The sequence below is a fragment of the Phaeoacremonium minimum genome (genome assembly GCF_000392275.1).
Source record: "Phaeoacremonium minimum UCRPA7 unplaced genomic scaffold PA7_03_scaffold_62, whole genome shotgun sequence".
NCBI classification, from domain to species: Eukaryota; Fungi; Ascomycota; class Sordariomycetes; order Togniniales; family Togniniaceae; genus Phaeoacremonium; species Phaeoacremonium minimum.
This window is the reverse complement of record NW_006920969.1, coordinates 25,419-45,767: the sequence shown is the minus strand read 5'-3', so window position 1 is coordinate 45,767 and position 20,349 is coordinate 25,419. Positions and strand designations below refer to the sequence as shown.

Here is a 20,349-nt window from a genome sequence, read left to right as displayed (position 1 = left end):
GACCACTGGAGGCTCTTGCAATTGAAGAAACCCGATTATCATACATATCCAGGTGTATGAACTTAGAGTGCCCCCGAATGCTAGTGTCAATTGGTCATCAGATTTGGTTCATCCGGATAGAATGACAGAAAATCAATATGTTCCAACTTACCTGCATCATTCAACATTCTTCGTCTAGCCCAATACTTCACTACCATGGCAAGGGGCCGGACCCGCTCATCAATGCTCACATATGTTCTTATCATGCGAGTAGTCTCAAGCGCGAGTGTATTGTTAACGTTGATGTGGCACGCAAGGTCGAGGTCGGGATCTCGAAACTTGACGATGGGAACCTTTGCTGGAACGCAAACTACCTTGTCCATACCGCCTGAAACCGGTTAGAATAACAAGGTACTTTATCATTCGGTATAGAAGATTCAGTCACTTACGCTTGGCCAAGAGCTCGGCAATTATGCAGACATTTTCCAATTCCTTCCAGTCGGTAGTGACGCATATGTCCACTACTTCGCGTTAATCGATACTCAAAACGGAAGGCAATTACTTAACTAGTCAACGAACCTTCCGAGTGATCGGAACTTAAAAAGTTCCCTAGGGATCCAAAGACATGAACGCGAATGCCGCGTCCTGGCCATTCGTCGTTGAGGATAGTTTCTAGTTTTTGAACAAACTTTTTCTGGGTTTGGCTGACAATATCAGTGGGCAGCAAGTTGTTATACAGGTATCCCAAGGCGGCAGAGAGTTTCTTCTCCTCGCTCTTCGTGAGTCTAGTCTTGATGTTTTCTGGGCTGATCTTCTCGAGTTTTTCTATCCCAAGACTGTATGGCATACGGCGCCTTCCACGTATGAGAGCGGTCTCGTGAACGCACCCACCAGGGCGTGATGGCAGAGCATTCGCCGGCGGGACCCCCGAGGGCATCTCTGCTCGGAAGAGACGAGGAGTGTGATTCTGACTTGAAGGGTGTGGTTCCTCTCCTAGATCCGATGAAGATTTGTGCCCCCCATGTTGCGAGTTGGATGGCGCGGACCCTCCTTGAACCGAATGATCTGGGTTTTGAAGATCAGAAGAATGCTGAGATGCCCAAAAAGAGGGAAGTTTCCCAATGAAATCTGCTTGTTTAGGAGGAATAGCAAATAGCACAGCGCTTTCCCCCATCGTTGTTATGACTTAGCAGGATCTGCTAAGTCCTTGGTCCCTTAGGCGTTGTATCTGGGCGGATCTGCTGGGGCCACTGGATGAGAGGTGATGAGAGTTTAGCAGCTTTGATAGCACTGGATGATTCAAATGCCAATGGCCTTGCTGTTCATCAGGGTTGACATAATAAACGTATCTTTAGTATGACCTGTTTCAGGCGACTCGGTAGTGTATCGTCCATGAATGCAGCAGCAGGCCGAAAGAACAGCCAGTAAGAAGATGAATGTAACCTGTTTCAAGCCAACAAATAGTTTTCTAGGAAAGAGTTGGGTCTCTCCGAGCTCCTGATAGTGACCGTACGCCGCCTGTTGAGAGACGACGACTTGTAGTTGAGGGAGAGAGAGATAACCCGGATTGTGACTGTAGTCAACGGAACAAATGGGGAAGCAAGTATTGCTGGTCAACAAATGCACATTTGCTCGGCGGGTATGTGGCTGCGAAGAGTCATAGTCTGCTAGTAAACCTCAGGCAGAAATGTTTGGATCAGTAAACCCTTGCTCGCCCTGGAATCAATCAGAGCTGGTATAGGAGATGGTTGGTGGTGGCTGTGCTTGGCGGCTAGCATGGTCAGGCTCTCTCGGCAGGCTGAAAACAACGAAGTCCAATCGAATTCGCTAGGGCCAAGGCGGCACACACAAGCCAGTCGCGGGTACTCGGACTTATTGGATTTAAAGCAATCATTTGGCTGCAATGTAGATAGAGAATTCCAATGGAATGTTAATGGCATTAGGCGCCTTTGAGCTAAGAGCGTATGACTAGAATGCTGTTCACTACTGGTGAAGACACCACTAGAAAATAAGGATACTGGTTGATTGGGCAAATAAGACCGCTACCAACGTCAAATACAACAAACCTACAATGAACAATGGGACTAGAACAAGAGATCTGAGCTAACGGAACCTCACATTCGCCCATGCCGACTCTCGAGCATCTCTACCACCTTGCCACAATCCTCCACTGTATATGACAGCCTCTTAGTCCGTCGCATTACGTCCTTCAAGAATTCCATCGTTTCTAGAAAACCCAAGTATTGAGATATTTCTGACAACTTCTGTAGCATCGCCTCGTCGGTAGTGTTGACCCAATCTTGCGCTCTGGTGCAGATTTTGCATGCTGATGCCGGGAAGGAATGTTTGTCACAATATCCGCAACTGTATCTGAATCTCTGGATCAGCTTTTCGCGTTGGCTCTTAGTCGTGACAAATGTAGGACGAGCTAGTTTGCCGGTTAGAATGAACAACGAAATGAGAAACATCTGGCAGAGAGCCAGGCGAATAACTCACAGCCAATGAAGTTCACAGACTCCTCATCATTTTCCTCCGGAAGAGAGGATGAAAGTGACCTTCGGTATTGTGATGAAGGCAAGTACTCAACAGATCCATCCCTGTCAGTGTCATGTTCAATTGCCGATGAGGGAGGATCCCAATTTATCTCAATAGCATTCTGGCTTTGTTGTTTGCCTTTACCAGAAAAGCCTCTCCCGGTAGTGCTTTTTGTGCGCTTCGCAGATTCCCCCTCGCTCTTAGAACTCTTTCTCTTCGTTGTTCGATAATGGTCATTCACAGCTGATTGCGCTTTTGTAGCACTGTTGCTGCCGGACTTGAAGCAGGTAGAGTCTACTGATTGAGTACGCTTAGTGCTCTTGGCCTGAGGAGTTTTGTTTCCTGAAATCTGATGTAGAGGCATTTTTTGTCTCGAAAGGTGGCCAATACAGCAGACTTGCAGACGGAGATACTTCGGCTCACTACATTCTGACCAATGAGGCGCTAGTGAAAGGAATAATGAAAGCTCAAGATGCTCAGTTATGGAGCTCCAGGAGACTTGTTGTCCATCCAGGAAGAGAGGTCCTCAGGGGTAAAGTCAACGAGTGGGGCCCGTAGGTATATTGCTGAATTCCACGAGAAATGATTACAGTAGTGAGCTTGATAGTCCAGAAGGAGAAACGTTCGGAAGAGTTGGCGAGATTGCCAACAATGCTCTATTCGATGCCAGATAACCATGACGTCGTTTGGTAGACAAGCATCCGATCACGCTAATCATAGGATAACCCTTAGGAAGAGTACCCAACGGGACCGAGCATGGACAGCCAGAGGCACAATTTTGCCAAAAGGTTTTTTTTGGCTAGGCAGTGATATGTATACCCTAGTAGATCAATAGGTTACGGCACACTCACATTAATATCAACTATCGATTACTTTGTATGCATATGTTTTCCTCCAAAGTTGATGATATAGAAGGGCAAATAAGGACAAGATGCGACAAAGCCGCAGATATAGTAGTTATGACTGCTAAGTTAACCTATGGCTCTACTTACGGCTCCTATTGGGTCTGATTTAAGCTCCCTTGGTTGGGCTGAGCCTAGATCAACAAGCCACGATACCAACCGCCTCTCAAATACCAAAGCGCAGCAAGTGAAAGAGAAAAGCAATTCCAGCTAACATTACATGACTTGATCTTAACTTTGGAGGCGGCGGGAGTTTTCAGTTGATATCATTACACCATTCAAAAAAGATATCTGGTTGTGGCGTTTCCTTTAGTTTCAACAAGGCTGTCATTGCACGATCGTCAACTCTCTCGGCGTGTTGAAAGAGGTTCACTGGTACTAAGGCTTTTCCGATATATTCTTTCTTCGGGGTTGTGTTTGTTGGTCCGCCATTGAGCCAATATGTCAACCGATTAGTGGCGAGATATACTCCCATTCGTAGATTGAAAATCCTCAATTTGCGGTACTGGCGTAGGTCATGTCAGATATGATACTTCGAAGAAGAGAGTTGCTTACACAATATCTGTCCCATGATCGCATCGCAAAGAAATGGGCTTCATCTTGCGTCAGGTGAGTATAGTGTACCGACTGGTTGTCGGGCAGCCATCCGCCTTGCTTATCACAGAACTTAAAGACAAACCCAGAGTCCTGGTGCCATTGCGCCACTAATTTGACAGGCTGGCCTTGGACCCTATGTTTCTCGATACTTTGGTAAGCATTGGTAATTGTGGTGGAATTACTAGCAGGACTTTGGGGTCGGGGCCATGGGCTAGTATCCACAACTGTAGGGGCATCCTCTGCCAGAATGCCAAACTCAACGGAGATCTCGTCCAGTGACGCGGCCGTATCATCGGTTGGCGGACTAATGAAACGGCCAGTCTCCCAGTAGGGCCAGTACTTCATGACCTGGAGCAAGAAGGCGTGTAACTCTCGTAACTCAAGAGAACAGCCTGGAAAGAAAAGCACCTTGATTGTCAAGAGCATATCTCCCAAAGGTCTGACGTACCCATAAGGCATATCATCCAAGGAGCTCCAAGAAACAACGTCAAGAAACTTAAGGATTGAAGGGCCAGCAAAGTCTGCACGGGTTCCGTTAGATTTAGACATCTTATCTTTATCGTAAACGATAGTGAACGCTCCAAAGGGAATCTCTCACAAGTGGAACTTGCGAGGTAGAAGAGACGTCAAAAACTCAAACAACGGAGGAAAGGCCTGACAGAAGACGAGGAAAAACCACATCAAATGCGATTGAATGATTAGGGCTGACAGGTATTCATAAATCCAGAGCAATATGTTGTATACCATGTCTAGGGAATCCTGGAACCATCCCGGTGCCTTAAGCACTTGGGAACTTAAGGCGCTCGAATTTGTTTTCAATTCGCTGAGCAATTCAAATCTCGCCCAAATTGGTCGCCCTGGCCCTCGCTACTCACCGACTTGACCAGCTCATCTGAACCTATGTACCTGAAAATCACTACTTGAAACGGGATTTGAGGGCGGTCTGTCTGTCATGACAGTTTAGGACAGCATCACAACAATACGCGCAAAACATAATTATGCAAGCCTTTTCATGCAAGTATCAGGATAAACCCTGCTAAACAAGCAATTTCGGGTCATCCGAATGGCAATATCTTGCACCGCATTCCATGCGGCTAGACAGAGAGGATCACATCCGTACAGGGGACGCTTTCGAAGCCTACGATACTAGTGTCTAGTTTGGAGACCAAGTGATTCGTGATCATGCCCAAGCGCCCCTCACATCTTAGTCTCTTTTACACCAACCTTCTGACTTATGAGGCATTTATGATGTTACAATTCATACAGTATCCGGGGCTAAAAACCACTTTGGTATTGCATGGCTTTCTACATTTATCTGACTACTGCTTTCACTCAACATGTTTAGTCTACACTTTAACTTTGTTGGGTTACAATGAGCCAATACTGTTAGTCCGTGCTAATTAGAGATTGCCGGTTCCCTCGTGCCTGATATTTCTTGCAACACTCTGTCCTATGATATGGTCGATGGGCTTGACCCTATAGAAGATCCACTCTTGCCTCCTATCGATACTCAGCCACTAGGAATTGTTCCTTGATGTGCTTCAGCTTACCATAAGCCTGGAATTCTAGCCGATCGTATGATCATAAAGACGTGGCGTTTACAAGGAGTGTATATCTAGGCATCTCTCGCGGATGTGCACTTCACCGACTTCGAAACCAATAGTCTCTCTCGGCCTTGGCCTTGCAAGACTGGGTCCGGCTTGGTGGCGGATAGTCCGATATGTGCTCCTTGTCTTCGAACTACAACTAGCCAGGAGATCTCGTTACCTTTGGGAAGCCTGCTCAGGCGCACCAGCCGAGTGAAGTTCCATGTACCGCATGCACAGCAGATACACGCATGTGCCTGGCCATCAATTCTGTAAGGCTAGTGCGTTTGATCCCAACCACACACAACCGGCGGTGAGTGGATCGTTGGTTTGGAAAGAAAGACTTTCTTCTACGTGACAAAGCCTTGCAACGGTTCGCCTGGCTGCCATTTGTAGGACTGATACGTTGACTGTCCAATCGCGGATGTGCCTCGACTGTGCGGCGCTAAACATAAGGCAGCCTTAACTAGCCTGGTACTTACCGGACCATGTTCTAGGGGTTACATTTGGGAAATTTGGACAGTCTCAATCATTGTGGTAAGTGGATTATGGGTTGGAAACAAAAACTTCTTCTATGTGACAAAGCCTTGCAATGGTTCGCCTGGCTGCCATTTGTAGGACTGATACGTTGACTATCCAATCGCGGATGTGCCTCGACTGTGTGGCGCTAAATATAAGGCAGCCTTAACTAGCTCGGCACTGACCGGACCATGTTCCAGGGGTCACAATTGGGAAATATTGGCAGTTTCACTCGTTGCGGTGAGTTTCTTTTTAGTTTTCTAGGATTATTCTTTTTAGGCGCAGACCCAAAATTCCTCGAAGCCTTCGGTGTTGCGCTCATTTCGCGTTAAGACACGTCAAGCTGTCTTGAAAGCGCAGGATCGCTGGTCTCGGTGCGGACATTTACTAATATTGTCTTCTACCTTGAGAACACCGTGCTCACAAGACCGGTGGCACCTTATTCTATTCATACACATCTTTCGCCGTCATCCATTATGGATTCCTCCAGGATAACAGATAATCCCATTCCCCATGCTCTCGAGGATGACGTCTACAATCGAGCTTGGAAAATGTCCGAAAGTCTGCTTCAGCTACGCGTGACAGAAGCAGGGAAAGTAATACGAGACCTTCACCGAGAGTTCAATGAAAACATTGAGTTTCTTCAGAAAGCTTTTGTGGGCAAAGAAGATAGGTTGCCGACATTAGACGCTTCTATTCAAGCAATGTTTACGTCTCTATTCTCTGAGGTCGAGACTCTAAGCCAAGGAGCCAGACTCATTGTGCCGAGAGCTACTCCTACTCTTAGCCCTGGACAGGTGGAGGCTTCTCAAGCATTTGGAACTTCAAAATTGGTATGACTGCCAAACAAGCCGTTTCGTATATACACCAAGGTCTAATAATAGTCAGAGTAAACGAAGTCGAGATGATGACGACCAGCCCACATGCAGCAAGGGACAGAAGTCTATAATAAGGGAGCACCCAGTACAAATCTCAGTAGACATAGCAAATCTCACAAAGAGACAGTGTCAAGCACGACATCTCCATAAACCACAGATGAGGGCTCTACAGATATACACAATGCCAGATGTTATACCAAAGATATCTAGAGCTGACGTCGAATTTAGTCAGTGGGTTTTCAAATATCCAGCTATTGGTAATGGATATTTTGTTGTCCAATGTCATTGGGGTCCTTGTACTCAATCGAAGCTCTTTATTCGGCATCCTTTCGAGAAGGGACAAGCTATGACACATTTTAACAATCCCCATCAGAGTCATGGAAAGGAAGGGTTCACAGAATCAGAGATCATGAAGACATTTGCGCTACAAGGTTAGTAGTTGCAAGTCCAGACTCAGCTTTTAGTGAGAATACTAATTGGGGCTCTAGTTCAAGATGCCAATGATGAATGGGTCACGGCAAGCAATATGGTCCTTTATCGGCCCAGCCCATCAATCAACGAAAGCGACACAATCACTACAAAGAAGTCTAGATGTAAGGTCGCCAATCGGTCTACGACGAGAGTAGTCATGCGGAAGCCACTAGTGAACAGCACCAATACCGAGCCTCCTAGCTATACTGATTTTGACTCGAACTATCACGCATCATCATCCATCTCAGGGCTGCCAATTATTGTCGAGGCTGATCACGCAGACGATCAAAGAGGATCGCCAACAGAAGCCTCCTTGCCCGAGATTAGAGTACACACGGATGCGATCTCTTGAGACCTACAATCTGAGATACCATACAGGCAGAAAATGATCAGGAGTGGATTTTAAGACTACAGCTCCACGACTGATGGCCGACGAAACAGAGTCGCTGGCAATACAAAATCTGCCAATGCTTGACGAAGTACAAATCTTGGAGCACCTTGGAGTTGCCTCTATTTTCTTTCGTTAAATACGGTATTATGCCGAAGAAGCATCTCATCGCATGGTTGGCGCCTCATACTCTAGCAGAGGGATTGTGTCTATGAAAGCTTCCAAAGTAGCCCAGGAATTAGGCAGGGTTGTGGGCGCCTCAAATGATTGATTGGATGGTTCCCGATTCGTGAAAAAGACAGTTGTGCGGTTCGCTTCGGCCCCCAGTCCCCTTCAAACCGCCGTAGACTAGATACTTCCAAAGAGTCTTAAATGGAGGGCAATCAGTTCATGATGAACTCTCAATCCGAGTGTTATCTGGCAGGTCTCATGCGGTCAAACAGCAATCTTGGTCAAACTTTGAGGCATTGGCGATTCGGCTGGGGTAAAGTCTGGGTCATGGCCGTCCCTGGCCCTTTTAGAAAGCGAGGCAACAACAAAAGATTTCCAGTATAGGCACCAAAAGCCACTATCTAGGGAGACAGATCAGCGAAACTACGGCATTCGGCATTATATGGGCCGAACTTGTGATGAGAATATGAAAGGCCTAACAACTTCCATATGATCAAGGCTGCAGCTGGCAGTTTCTGGAATAGAAATGTTGCAGCCCAGCTTCTCGACCAATGCGGAGACTAGTCCACGATTATATGAGATAGAAAACATATTTCTAAATAAATACTTTAGATACATAAACCTAAACAGAAAGAAAAATTCTAAAAACGACGATTTAGGTCTTCAAATCGAAGGTGAAAGAGTAATGCCAATTCTCCAAATATTTCGAAGAAAGAATTCTTGTTAGAGATTATCACGATCTAGATACTACCATTCATACATTAGTTGAGATTTTGGTGGCTAAGCCAAAATCACCCGGGTCACCCAAGTCACCCACCATGGCGCCCCAGCTTACTCAAAGTGGTTCCTTCTGATTACCTGAACCAGCGTGCTCGGGTGAGCATTAAAAAAGCTCGCTCTACAAGTTAATGTAATGTGATGCACCTAAAGACCATACATCTCCTCGATCGGCTGCAGCAAACACAACTCTTTGGTGTCAGTAAGAAGTGCGCCTTTTTCGAGATGACAATAGAGCACAACAAGTAGCATTGTTTCCCAAGCTGGGGTTAACAGGCATTTAAGCAGCTTGTGCAGCAGCTAAAAATAATTCAAATGATAGCAGTTTGACAAGTATGTTCCCCTCACTTCATCTGTCTCTGGCAGTCACTTTCACTCGGAGCCCCTTTTCATTGGCTATTCAGCATGTGTCTGTGGATTTAAACAATGGACATAGATTGCAAAACGGCCACCGGGTGATCCAGTCCTCATTCTAATATTAGATAAGGGAAAGAATCTCTATGATTCGCTAAATGCAGTTTCATCAGGCGGATCGCCACTTTGTGGCGCGCGTCAGTGCAATAATGCCAGCAAGTGATAGGGTCGGCTGGTGCAAAAAGCAAACATTGCTATCCTGGTCTTGCAGTTTCTGACTCATTCCCCATGACTCCTCAAGAGCGGTGCCTAGCGCGGCAATCCCATCTCCCCATGAGCTCACTGTTTCTTCTGTTTAGGCTTTGAAGCCACACTTGTTAGCAGCCTCTGAGCTGTAAGACCAACTACCATCAAGACTTCTAGACCCAATAAGCCCATCCAGATGCTATTAAGAATCTGCTCCTCATAGCCGTAGAATTTTCCAGACATGCTGATCAACAGCACTCGATAGGATATCTGTGATAGCAGGAACGCCTCAAAGACATAAAATGTGTACCAATAAGGCCTGGAAAGATGTTAGCACATGCTCAACGCCACCGAAAAGCCAGTGCAGAGTAATGGGGAGATGGGGGGGAGGGGGGGTGTTCTCGGCACAGGATGCGAGGATTGCCGGGCAAAATTCACAATCTACCTATGTACTTACTTGGTCTCTTTGGTCAATCTTGCCCATGGGTACGGATTCTCATAATATTGTTGTGAGAAATGGAAGCCCAAGAAGAAGCCGCAGATGATAAAGAGCCAGATGATGAGCATTCGCTGCATCATACTCAGCTCGTAATGGGATACCAGTCCCTCCATGGCGATTAGATGATATATTGATCTTGACGAGACGGGCGGGCCTCCTTGCGAATAGAACACGTAGTAAGTTACAACTGAGTATATCGAATCTGGGGCCTTGATATTGAGGTTAATATAGAATGCATCGGGAGATATGCTGAGGCTCTGCAAGCGCAGAGTTTTATATCGATTTGGCCAGATCATACTATTTACCCGGCAGGCGGCTCGCAGGGCCGAAAAGAAGACGCCTTACCCCATACGTGGAAAAACAAAGTGGGCATCTAGGGTTGATTGGTCTGTGCTAAGCGATCTATCATCATCCGAGTCCAGCTAGCGATAAGCCATTGCGAACATGGTTGAAGTGAAGTGTTCTTGAACTAGTCCAAGTGATCCGAGAGAAGATGCATATGCGTGACACTGACACTCGCATTTTGGAGATACTGCAACATATTCGGATTTACAAAGTCTCGGGCGACTCTCTCGGCCGACAAGGCCTAAGGATCAACCAATTGACCATGGGGTATCCTTCGGGACCTACCGTCTGCAGGCGGTGATTCAGTGGTCAAATGACGTCCCCAGACTCCAATAATGCGGAGTTTCAGGTTGCTTACCCCACACTCGCTTCTCAAAGAATGAAGAGGGGGCCACGCACGATCGAGCCTCTTAAGTAATGGATGACGTTGGTTTTGTACGTACGTCAGGCGTGCGAAGCTTTTTGCCTGCCATTGCTGCCTGCGTTCTGTTTTCCTATTAAATGAGGGAGCCGTCCTCCTCTGTCTAAGATGCGGGGTGAGCCACAGTTGTTCTCGAACATTTGCCATTAGCAAAGAAAACAGCCACAATGATCGATCCACAACAAGTCGCAGAGATGCTAGCAACCGGCACCATCGTGAAGCCAATACCCACCGGTGGGCCCATTAAGCCTATTCCTACAGTCATTCGTATGTCCTGTCCTCGAATTGATGTTACGTGTCTGTTACTTACGCAATGATTATTAGCAACTCCAACGGAGTATCAAGTGGCAAGTGAGGCAGGATTTCGCACTCTTTGGGTTGTCTTTGCTCTCATGGTAGTGTTCTCTGCTGTCTTCACCGGCCTAGCATGGAGAGTTCCCGTCTCACAACGCGTCTATCATATTGTGACGACTTTGTTCACAATCATTGCCGCTTTGTCATACTTCGCCATGGCGACCGGCGACGGAGTTACTTTCAGTTGCGTGTCTGTCAAAGATCACCATGACGAAGTCCCGGACACATACCACGATGTGTGCCGAGAGGTCTATTGGGCTCGTTATGTGAATATGGCTCTTACCACGCCACTCATACTCTTGGATCTGGCTCTCCTTGCCGGCGTTAACGGAGCGAATACACTCATGGCCATTGCAGCGGACCTGATCATGGTCTTCAGCGGGCTCTTCGCTGCTTTTGGGCGCGAGAGATCTGCCCAGAGATGGGGTTGGTATGCAATTGCATGCATCTCTTACCTCTTCGTTATCTGGCACATTGCCCTTCATGGTTCTCGAGTTGTATCTGCTAGAGGCAACAATGTCGTCAAGCTCTTTAGCTCACTTGGTTTGTACACCCTCGTTGTGTGGACTGCCTACCCGATGTAAGTTCTTGCCACCTTTCCCCGAATTGCGAGTGGAGACTGATAATGTTAGTGTGTGGGGAATTACCGAAGGTGCTAGGAAGACCTCGGTCAATACAGAGATCATCGCCTTCGCTGTTCTCGATATTCTTGCTACGGCGGTCTTCGGACTATGGCTGCTGGTCAGCCATAGGAAGATTCCTGAAACCAGTGTCGTCTTAGATGGGTATTGGTCACATGGCCTACTTGCGGAGGGCACAATTCGTCTTGTTGGCGACGATGACGCGTGAGAGTATCAACATTACGATCCTCCACAAAATTGGGGCCACGAACAGGGCAAGACAGTGGTCCCTCTTACGAAAGAAACAAGAAACAGGAAAGCAAAAATTGAATGGGCATCGTGAATTTGGCGTTCTTAAGTGGTTTAGGGGGGGGATGATCATCGCCTTTGCATTGATACAGCCGCATCTCGGATCAGCTATATCCGAGAAGTTGAGCCCAGGAAAACTATATATGCATGTTTGTGAGGGATCGAAAAGGAAAACAAACTTAAAAATCGTTGCACTAATAATCAATCATTACATGTATCATGGGTTTCTTCGTAGGCTATTGTCTCACTGTCACCCTAAATGAGGCCTTTAATGCTAGACAATGAAAACACCGTGGATCTCAAAAGACAACAAGGCCGTGAGGGCTATTACATTAAAGATGACTCGGGCGCTCTACAAGAACAAAACGACTATTCACGGGACAAGCCTCTTGAGCGGGTGGGCCTCCGTGTTGAAGACATACTCATCCAGGTTAATCAGGTCCGGCTCGCTAAAAACGAGATAGAAGTACTTGAGCGTCTCGCCCATCCAAAAGCTCTCCATTGAGTCGGTCTTGAGTGGATTACCGTCTGTCACTGTGACGTCGCTTAATGCAGCGTTCGCGAATTCCGTTTTGGTATTGTTCTCGATCGCCTGGAACATCTTCCATGCAGATTCGAGCAAATCCTTGCGGCCCGTAATTCTGTAGAGAACGAAAACACTCTCAATAGCTTCTGGTCGCAAAATGTATCTTGTATCTCCAATCTTTGTAAACCCCTTCGGCAGTCGCTCATCTGAAATTATAGCATCCGCTTCACTGATGTCTGTTGTCTCCCTATCATGCTTCCGGAGGACCTCTTTCTTCCAAGCCTCTTCATCCCATCGGCAAGCCTTCTCAGATGGACAGGGCAACATGTGAAATGATTCCGGCATGATACCAAGAGGAAGCGCCTGGTAGGTCCAGATGCAGCCATCAACCAGTTTCTGCGCTTTCTCCAGATGCTCGGGAAGGTGAAAGAGCTTCGCCCCAACTGCCAGCATGCCACCAACGAAGCATACTAAATGTTGTCCTTCTGGGTCTAGTTCCACATCCGATTGACCGTCTTCGGAGTGTACGTTAACCATTGCAGATACCAAAATGTCTTTCTCGTCGGGTACCATGGGCCGGAAGAGATTATGCTTCATCGCCGCCCCCATAGCCTTTTCGTACATGGACTTGTAGATAGACAGAAGACCTCCAGAAAGCGCGTACGTCTTCGGGAGATATTCGAACATCGAGTCAGCCATGGCTCCCAGTGTGAATGCATTATGCTGATTGAAGAGTCCATCTTTGGCACTGCCCAGGATTGGCCACATGCCAGGAAGGAGAGTAGAGTCTTGCTGCTCGGCAAATATGTTGGTGATCTTCTGGGCCGCGTCAAACCATTTGGCATCTCCGGTGAGTATGGAGAGTCTTGTAAACTCCATCGAAAAAGACCCCATCTCTGCGAGCAAGACATTGTCTTGAGCGACTTGCCCCGTACCATTGGCAGCCTCGTGTAAGCGCCAACGTGTGATGGGCATCCTGTTCGGCGTATCGAAGGCTGCATACAGCATGTCACCAACCTCCTTGGCCTTGCTTAGAAGTCGCTTGTCTCCGCTGAGGTCGTACGCGGCCAAAAAGCCACCGAGGTAACGAATGTTCGTTTCAAAGGCATTGACCTCCTCCATCATCGTGGTCTCGAAGTTAAGAGTAACTGCGACGTTCACGGCGCGTTCGAAGTCGTCTCGCATGCCCATGATCCAGAGAGTGTCCAAACTGTCAACAAGGGTAGCGCCCCATCCTCCGAATGTATCACGGGCACCGCCGCTGATGGGGGTGACTTCGTCCCTTGCTAATGCAAATCTCCTGTAAGATTCCCAGCAACGACCGAATACTTGTTTGACAGCTGCTTGCCTCTCTAAGCGACCCAGTCGCTCCTCTGGTGTTTCTTTTGGGAAAACTTTCTGTATTGGTGGTAGCCGTAGACCCTTGCCTGTTGGGATAGGAAACATGGAAGCTACGGGATAGTGCACTTGGACCTTCCTCCACAGAAAGTCCGGGTCGTCAACGGTATCGATGAAATTCCCCTCACTTGGAGAGTATCCATCCTCTGATGTAGGACCGGGCCGTTGAAACGGCATGGTTTCAAGAAGAAGAGCTCGCCATAGGAAAACGATAGTGAGCACCACGGCAAATGGTAGCAAGGTGTTCCATTTTCTTCGCCGCAAAACAAGCTTGCTCATCATGTCTAGCTCTGCGTCAGACGAGTCGCAGCTAAGAAGTCTGAGCCGGGAAAGGTGTTAGTAATTCGCAATCAGGAGAGACATCATCTGCAGAAATCCGGCGGTTGCGTTCAAGGGCGACGTTGCCAATACCGCTGGAAAGGAAAGGTTAGACACATGGTGGCGCTTAGGCTTTGACGCCGGCTAATCACGACCACGGTATGGTGGATGTAAAGGAGGGGTGAAGTTGCCTCCGATTTGTGTGTCGAGTGTGCTGAACCGTGGTGAAGAAAAAGCAATTGAGTCCCGGCAGAGCTTGACCTAGAGGACCTTGAGAGCGTAAATTGGAACACTGGCGAAGACCGTTAACTGCTTAAATTGATCCTTTGCAGCGTCAATAAGGAAATTCCATTATGGAAGCTATATTGGCATGATTTCAGAATGCATTCTAGATACAACTTCAACAACAACTGTACATATTCGTCAAAAGCTATGTAGCCTGAGGTTTCACCGAGCATGGAATTAAAGCCTTTTGAGAACAAAAGATCGCGGCCGGTCAAACTGGTTTGTAATTGTCATAGAATGGTAATGTCAAGTGATATGGCCTAGGAACGCATATATGTGCTCTTCAATTTTTTTACCTGGACAAATCCCAGTTGTTTCCTGATTGGTCTCGCCGAGCTGCTCATGGTCCGAGGCGCAGCAGGCACCGCCAGCAATGAGTCAGTTTGAAGAGGTCATAACGTCGAAACAAATTCATGCACAAACTCGAGTTCTCCTTCCTTCTAAAGACTTATTTCGCAAATCAAAACGCGATCACACTATGAACTCAACGGCTCAAAACGATCCTCAAGGGCTGCTCGACGAGCTAGAGCGTAGGCTCCGCCCACACGCAAAATACAAGCAACGCTCACATGAAACTTCTCAATCATCTCACTTACCTCTTCTCGAATATCATCCTTCCGAACCATCAATCGTTCTATTTGGAGATTCTACGATCGAACGCATGACAACGACAGGGTCTACTCCAAGTTTGCAGCCATGGCCATCATCAATTATGCTGGACGACGCGACTCTTCGGCAACTTAGCAAGACGCGAGGACAAACTCTCGAGAGGCTGCGTGGCGTCTTTAACGCTGGTGTCGGTGGTGACAGAATAGAAAATATGCTCTACCGACTCATCGGTAACAAGGATGGAAGCAGGGATCTTCAGGGTCTCGCCGAGGTGCTGCAAGGCAGGAACGTCAAGCTTTGGGTTGTGAGTGCAGGGACAAACAATCTGCAAAAGAAGAAAGGGCTCGTCGATGCGGATGTTGACAAGATGCGGCTACTGCTGGATACACTTCTGAAAATATCCTCTCGAACGACGAAAATGCTGTTTTCTGGCCTCACTTACCGTACGGACATTGGAGATCAACTAGTTGATGAAGCCAACGAGAAAGTATGCTTGCTGATTATGGCCATGAATCAAGAGTTTGGCTACGCAAGGATTGAGTACCTACCTCCGGTAGCGGATTTGGACAAAGGCCAGCATCTTGCGGATCACGTTCATCTCAACGAAAGAGGTTACCAGATGTGGGCTGAGATTCTAGCACCGCGAGTGATGGAGTTGTACGGGTCTTAACCCCGAGATAGTCGGCGCCCAACCCATAAGAAGTTATTCATTCATCTGAATCAACAGCTATCTGTTGTCAAGTCTCGGTCATTTCTACAGCCCGGAACCGATTATGATTTGGGAGGCACAGTCTTCAGCCGACACTCTTCCGCCTATCCGAAACAGCCACCCACATATTCTTCTGCAAGAACAAGTTATGGTTGACACTGGTCCAAGGATGAGCCGGGTTGATCAGCTGGAAATCAAAGTTTCTCAACAACTACCGCAATGTCAACTTGGAAGCTACAAGCTCGCAGCCAAGACTTACCTCCACAAAGATCTTGTTCAGTTCGAGAAACGCAATAGGCTTCCCAGCGCACGCCCATCTGCCGTATCCGAACACAAGCTCAACCGCATGTCGCATCTCGCAACGCTGCTCTTCGGTGACTTCGAGCCATCTTTCAGGGCGAAAAACATCGGTGTCTTGGCCAAATACGGACTTTTGCCTCATGAGCGACCAGTTGCTGGGCGCGATGCGTGTCCCGCCCGGTATGAATCGGCCGTTGATGGTGTCGCCTTGCGGGGGGACCTCTTTGAAGGGAAGGCCTGTGAATGGAGGCCAGATCCTGATTCCCTCGTAGATGACAGCCTAAAACAATTATCGCTATTTAGTCACATGTAGTAAGGTTCTGGTGCATGAGTAGACTGACTTGGAGATACGGCAGTCGTAGTCCTTCGTCGCTGGTGATAGGGGTAGATATCTTGGCTGCGTCAATCTCCTTCTGCAGAGCAGTGTACACTCGAGGAGTGGTCATGGTGTATAATAGTGTTGCCCGTACTGAAGTTGCGGTCGTATCGGAACCAGCAACTACTTGAAACAGAGCCTCGGTCTCGCATTCCCTCTGCGTAAGGCCATTTCGGACAAATGCTCCCTGTCGAGCAAGCTTAGTTCGTGGCAAGAGCTTTGCGTTCATTCAACTTACTAGCATGTCTCTTTGATCTTTCACATCCGGGCCGAAGCGCTTGGATACGATGTCAGCAGCAACACTGTGGCCGAGTTAGCAAAACCCTGTCTAACACAAATTGATGCTTGCGCGAACTGACGCCATAAGTTTTCCAATGCCTGACTTGTCAGTCTTCTTCGGGCCCGCAAGCCTCAGCACAGACGGCGAAGCCACGATGCTGCACAGCAACGGGATCTCTCCCGTCATGGCAGCTACTGGAGCGATTGACTCGATCGTGTGTAGATAATGGTACACATCCTCCTCGCGACTTAGAAATCCAAAACTCTCACCAAACGCAATCTTCGTAATAGAGTCCAGAGTGAAATACTGCGCCATGACCGCCAAATCCAGCGGCCGCAGATCCCCTGGCGTCGATATGTATTTCGTTCGGATCTTGTCGACCAACTCAGCTAGGACATAGTCTACTTCCGCCTCAAGCGCCGGGTTCTCTTTGCCACTATAGGCAGCCGCCGTCTTGCCTTTGAGTTTGTCGTGTGCCACGTTGTCGCGCAGGCTGAACATGCTGTGGTCATACGGATCGATCCTGGTGGGCTCGTACCAAGACGACCTCCTGTATTGGGACGTCGTGGCCGAGAGCCGCCTGATGATCTCCGGGTCATCGGTGAGCAGATCGTTTGGTCCGATGCGGGCGAGGGGACCGTATTTGCTGCTCACGTCGTACCAGACTTTATAGCCACGACCGCTGAAAGATGATTTTGCCATGTAGAGGTAGGAGAAGGATGCCAGCCATGGCCCCTTGAATTCCTGGAGTCGCCGCCAGGCAAGTATTGAAGCTGTTACATAGTAAGTAGCTAGAGAGACGATACAGGTTGCAAGGAGTGTGCTAAGTTGCATTATTGATTCCCACCTCTCACTTGCGCTGGTGTTGTGATCAACGGGATTGACAATTCAGAGAGACTGAAGGTTCTGAAATCGGGTATGAATCAAGGACTTGATTATGAGAAAGTCTTCCATTGTTTCGTATCAATAAAACTGACAGCATGTCACAGTGTTATGGACACTCAAAGAAGGGTTCACGTCGTACGGCAGGGTTTCATCCGCTGCATGCATGTGTAGCCTTTCCACGGCATGCCCCGCATTGAGGTTGTGCTCATGGCGGTTTAGACAGGCTTAAGGCTTGACACCTTCTGCAGGTGGTCCGCCGCTTGTACGACTTGTATAACAAACCATAGCTATTAGATACGATACCCTTGAAACACGCTTTCCTATGATTTTTTGAAGGCCATTAGAGTCCGTTGTAGGATGATGATCTGAACTCAGAGCCGGGCGTTACGGCGTTGATTTGACTTGTGTGTGCGAATAAGCACGCCGCGTTGGTGCGCAATCAATTGAGTGCTTATTATGCGATGCGGCCGCTTCAAACCCCTGGACTTGCAGAGGCTTGGTGGCCGTTGTCAAAAAGCTCTTCGGCTTGCCCCGCAGGAGTGCATCGACCATGACTGGCCTGATACGAACAAGGCAATCGTGCTACGGCTTGACTGATAGAATGCTTCTCTGTGTCTCGGAGAGCGATGCGAACGGCCTGAAATATCGACTATTCAGGGTCATCGGCTTGCATCGCTGTGTGGAGACATCTCTGAGGCTTCAAGAACGTGCATGCCTATTGACACCGAACACCGAGAGACGGGTTCTGCTGGGCGAGTGAGAGAGAAACGCGCTGTAGATATCGCGACCGTTTGACAGTGACGGATGGTCTCAATTGAGCACAGAAGAAAGAGCATATCCGATCACACAGCTGTCCTGATGTCGCCACCGTTTGAGCGTCTGGACGCTTATCATTCTAGAAATCATGACATCGTCAGATCTGCGTAACGATGTAGCATACCCCGCAAACGGGTTCAAGGCTTCTATTCTTGCTTCATTCTCAAACGCAGCCCCTCACACTTCCCTTGCTTGAGACTCGATTGATAGTCGATGGAATGCGTGCACGTGCTCGAATGCAGTGGACAATGGCTGGTCATTTTATCTGTACTGTAGAGAGAAGAAAGAAACAAAGACAACAATCAAGGGCCCCTGCGTCGAGACGAATACTTTGCAGTAGGTGGATGTCGAGGAAATGAAACATGACAGGGTGCCGAATCCAATAATTAGTGTAGTCGCAACCCATGCCAAACAGTACGATAAGTGACCTACCTGGAATGCGACGGATGGAGTCATTAGCCCTGCAGCTTGCGCGATGCAGATTGCCCAATGCCCACTAGCTCGTGGAAGCCACCTGCTAACGAAGAAAGGAGGGTCCAATTGGCCTTCCCTGAATCGTGGAAACGGGAAGTGTTAGTAAAAGACTTGGCGATCCAGGCACTGTACTAGCACCATCCTTCCCTATCCTTAACGTTATCTTTTCTGCTTGTCAGACTCCGTCCGTGAGGCCTGATTATTAGCGACATGACGTCGCAGGAAGACAATCTCGACTCGAAGACCACACAGACTGGACTGGCATCACATAGGAGCGACTCATTTTAGCCGAGGGGCTCGGGTGCAGGAGAGTACTGGTAGAGGGTGCGAGACCGCGAGTGAGAACCGGTAAGCTTGCTTGGAGGGCCTGGAACGTTCGCATTTGGATAGAGGCCGCCGCCACGGCGTTGGCTGCAAGCTGGAGGCTGCAGGCTGCAGGCTGTATGTAATATGCAATCAATGATTTGAGGCATGGTGTGCGGTAAACGCGCAATATCGCGACATCAACACCGGGGGGCGGCTTTCTTGGTTGTTAATGTAGCTAAGGGTATGCTTAACCCTTCAGCCGGTAGGCGAGCATGACAGCTTCTTAAGAGCAGCTGTTAAGCTTATCATATATGTCTTCATGTCGAGTGTGAATCTGCATCTGCTTTGAGGGTCATTAATCTGAGGTGTTTATGAGGAACTGAAAAGGAGATGAGTGCCGACGAGATAAACGGACCCGAAACCAACGATGTGGGCGGCGGGTGGAGAAGTTCTCCTGGACCAGGATCCATCCATCCACCCATCATCATCATCATCATAATCACCGGGCACTCCTCCTTATCTGCAATCTCGTCTGTCATGTCCGCGAAGTGCAGTGCAAGGACACCCTCCTCTACTAGCCAACTAAAGTCACTATGCCGTAGTTAGATAGATAGTTGGTACAGTAGGTAGTCTGTAGTGTTGTTGGTTCGGTGTTGGTGCGTGCAGAAATCTTGGAACGGGGGATGGGTGGATAAGCTAGTAGGAGGGTGGGAGACGACAGAGAAAGCAGCCCGGCGCCTTTTTTTAGGGGAGATATTTTTTTCTTGATAGCTCCGATCACGTCTGTCCGGCCTACTACGCAATTGCCCCCCCGGGACTACTCCTGAATGAGGACAAGATCAAGATTGGGATACATTAATTCATTGCTTGATTTGGTTGTGGGTTTTCGGTGCTGGTGTTTTCATCCAACTTCCACTCACTCACTCCCCTATTCTTCTTTGCCAACCCGCCTAATCTACCAACCTTTTTGTCCCCACGACACCAACCAAATTCTAATCGCGGCGCTATATACCGAAATGCGAACTGGACTCGAAACCTTCCCCATCAGGTGACGACGTGTCGGATCGGACGAAGCAGAAGGAAGGATCGGGAGGATTAGAAGGAGAAGGAGGCAAG

The 20,349-nt window shown here is 48.2% G+C and overlaps 3 protein-coding genes across 3 annotated transcripts; 1 reads left to right on the top strand and 2 right to left on the bottom strand.

Moving 5' to 3' along the window:
• Nucleotides 1-12,324: 12,324 nt before the first annotated feature.
• UCRPA7_1109 (putative glycoside hydrolase family 47 protein) lies at nt 12,325-13,923 on the bottom strand (the record flags this gene model as incomplete). The annotated part of the gene is made up of 1 exon (XM_007913696.1): nt 12,325-13,923. One exon carries the CDS (start codon nt 13,921-13,923, stop codon nt 12,325-12,327), a length of 1,599 nt encoding a protein of 532 aa, XP_007911887.1.
• A 1,267-nt stretch (nt 13,924-15,190) lies between these two features.
• Nucleotides 15,191-15,757, top strand: UCRPA7_1108 (putative lipolytic protein g-d-s-l family protein; the record flags this gene model as incomplete). The annotated part of the gene is made up of 1 exon (XM_007913695.1): nt 15,191-15,757. The coding sequence occupies one exon, from the start codon at nt 15,191-15,193 to the stop codon at nt 15,755-15,757; it is 567 nt and encodes a 188-aa protein (XP_007911886.1).
• Nucleotides 15,758-15,881: 124 nt separating this feature from the next.
• UCRPA7_1107 (putative cytochrome p450 monooxygenase protein) lies at nt 15,882-17,454 on the bottom strand (the record flags this gene model as incomplete). Its single annotated transcript, XM_007913694.1, has 5 exons — nt 15,882-15,929; nt 16,056-16,376; nt 16,438-16,659; nt 16,711-16,774; nt 16,832-17,454. The coding sequence occupies 5 exons, from the start codon at nt 17,452-17,454 to the stop codon at nt 15,882-15,884; spliced, it is 1,278 nt and encodes a 425-aa protein (XP_007911885.1).
• Between the last annotated feature and the right edge of the window lie 2,895 nt (nt 17,455-20,349).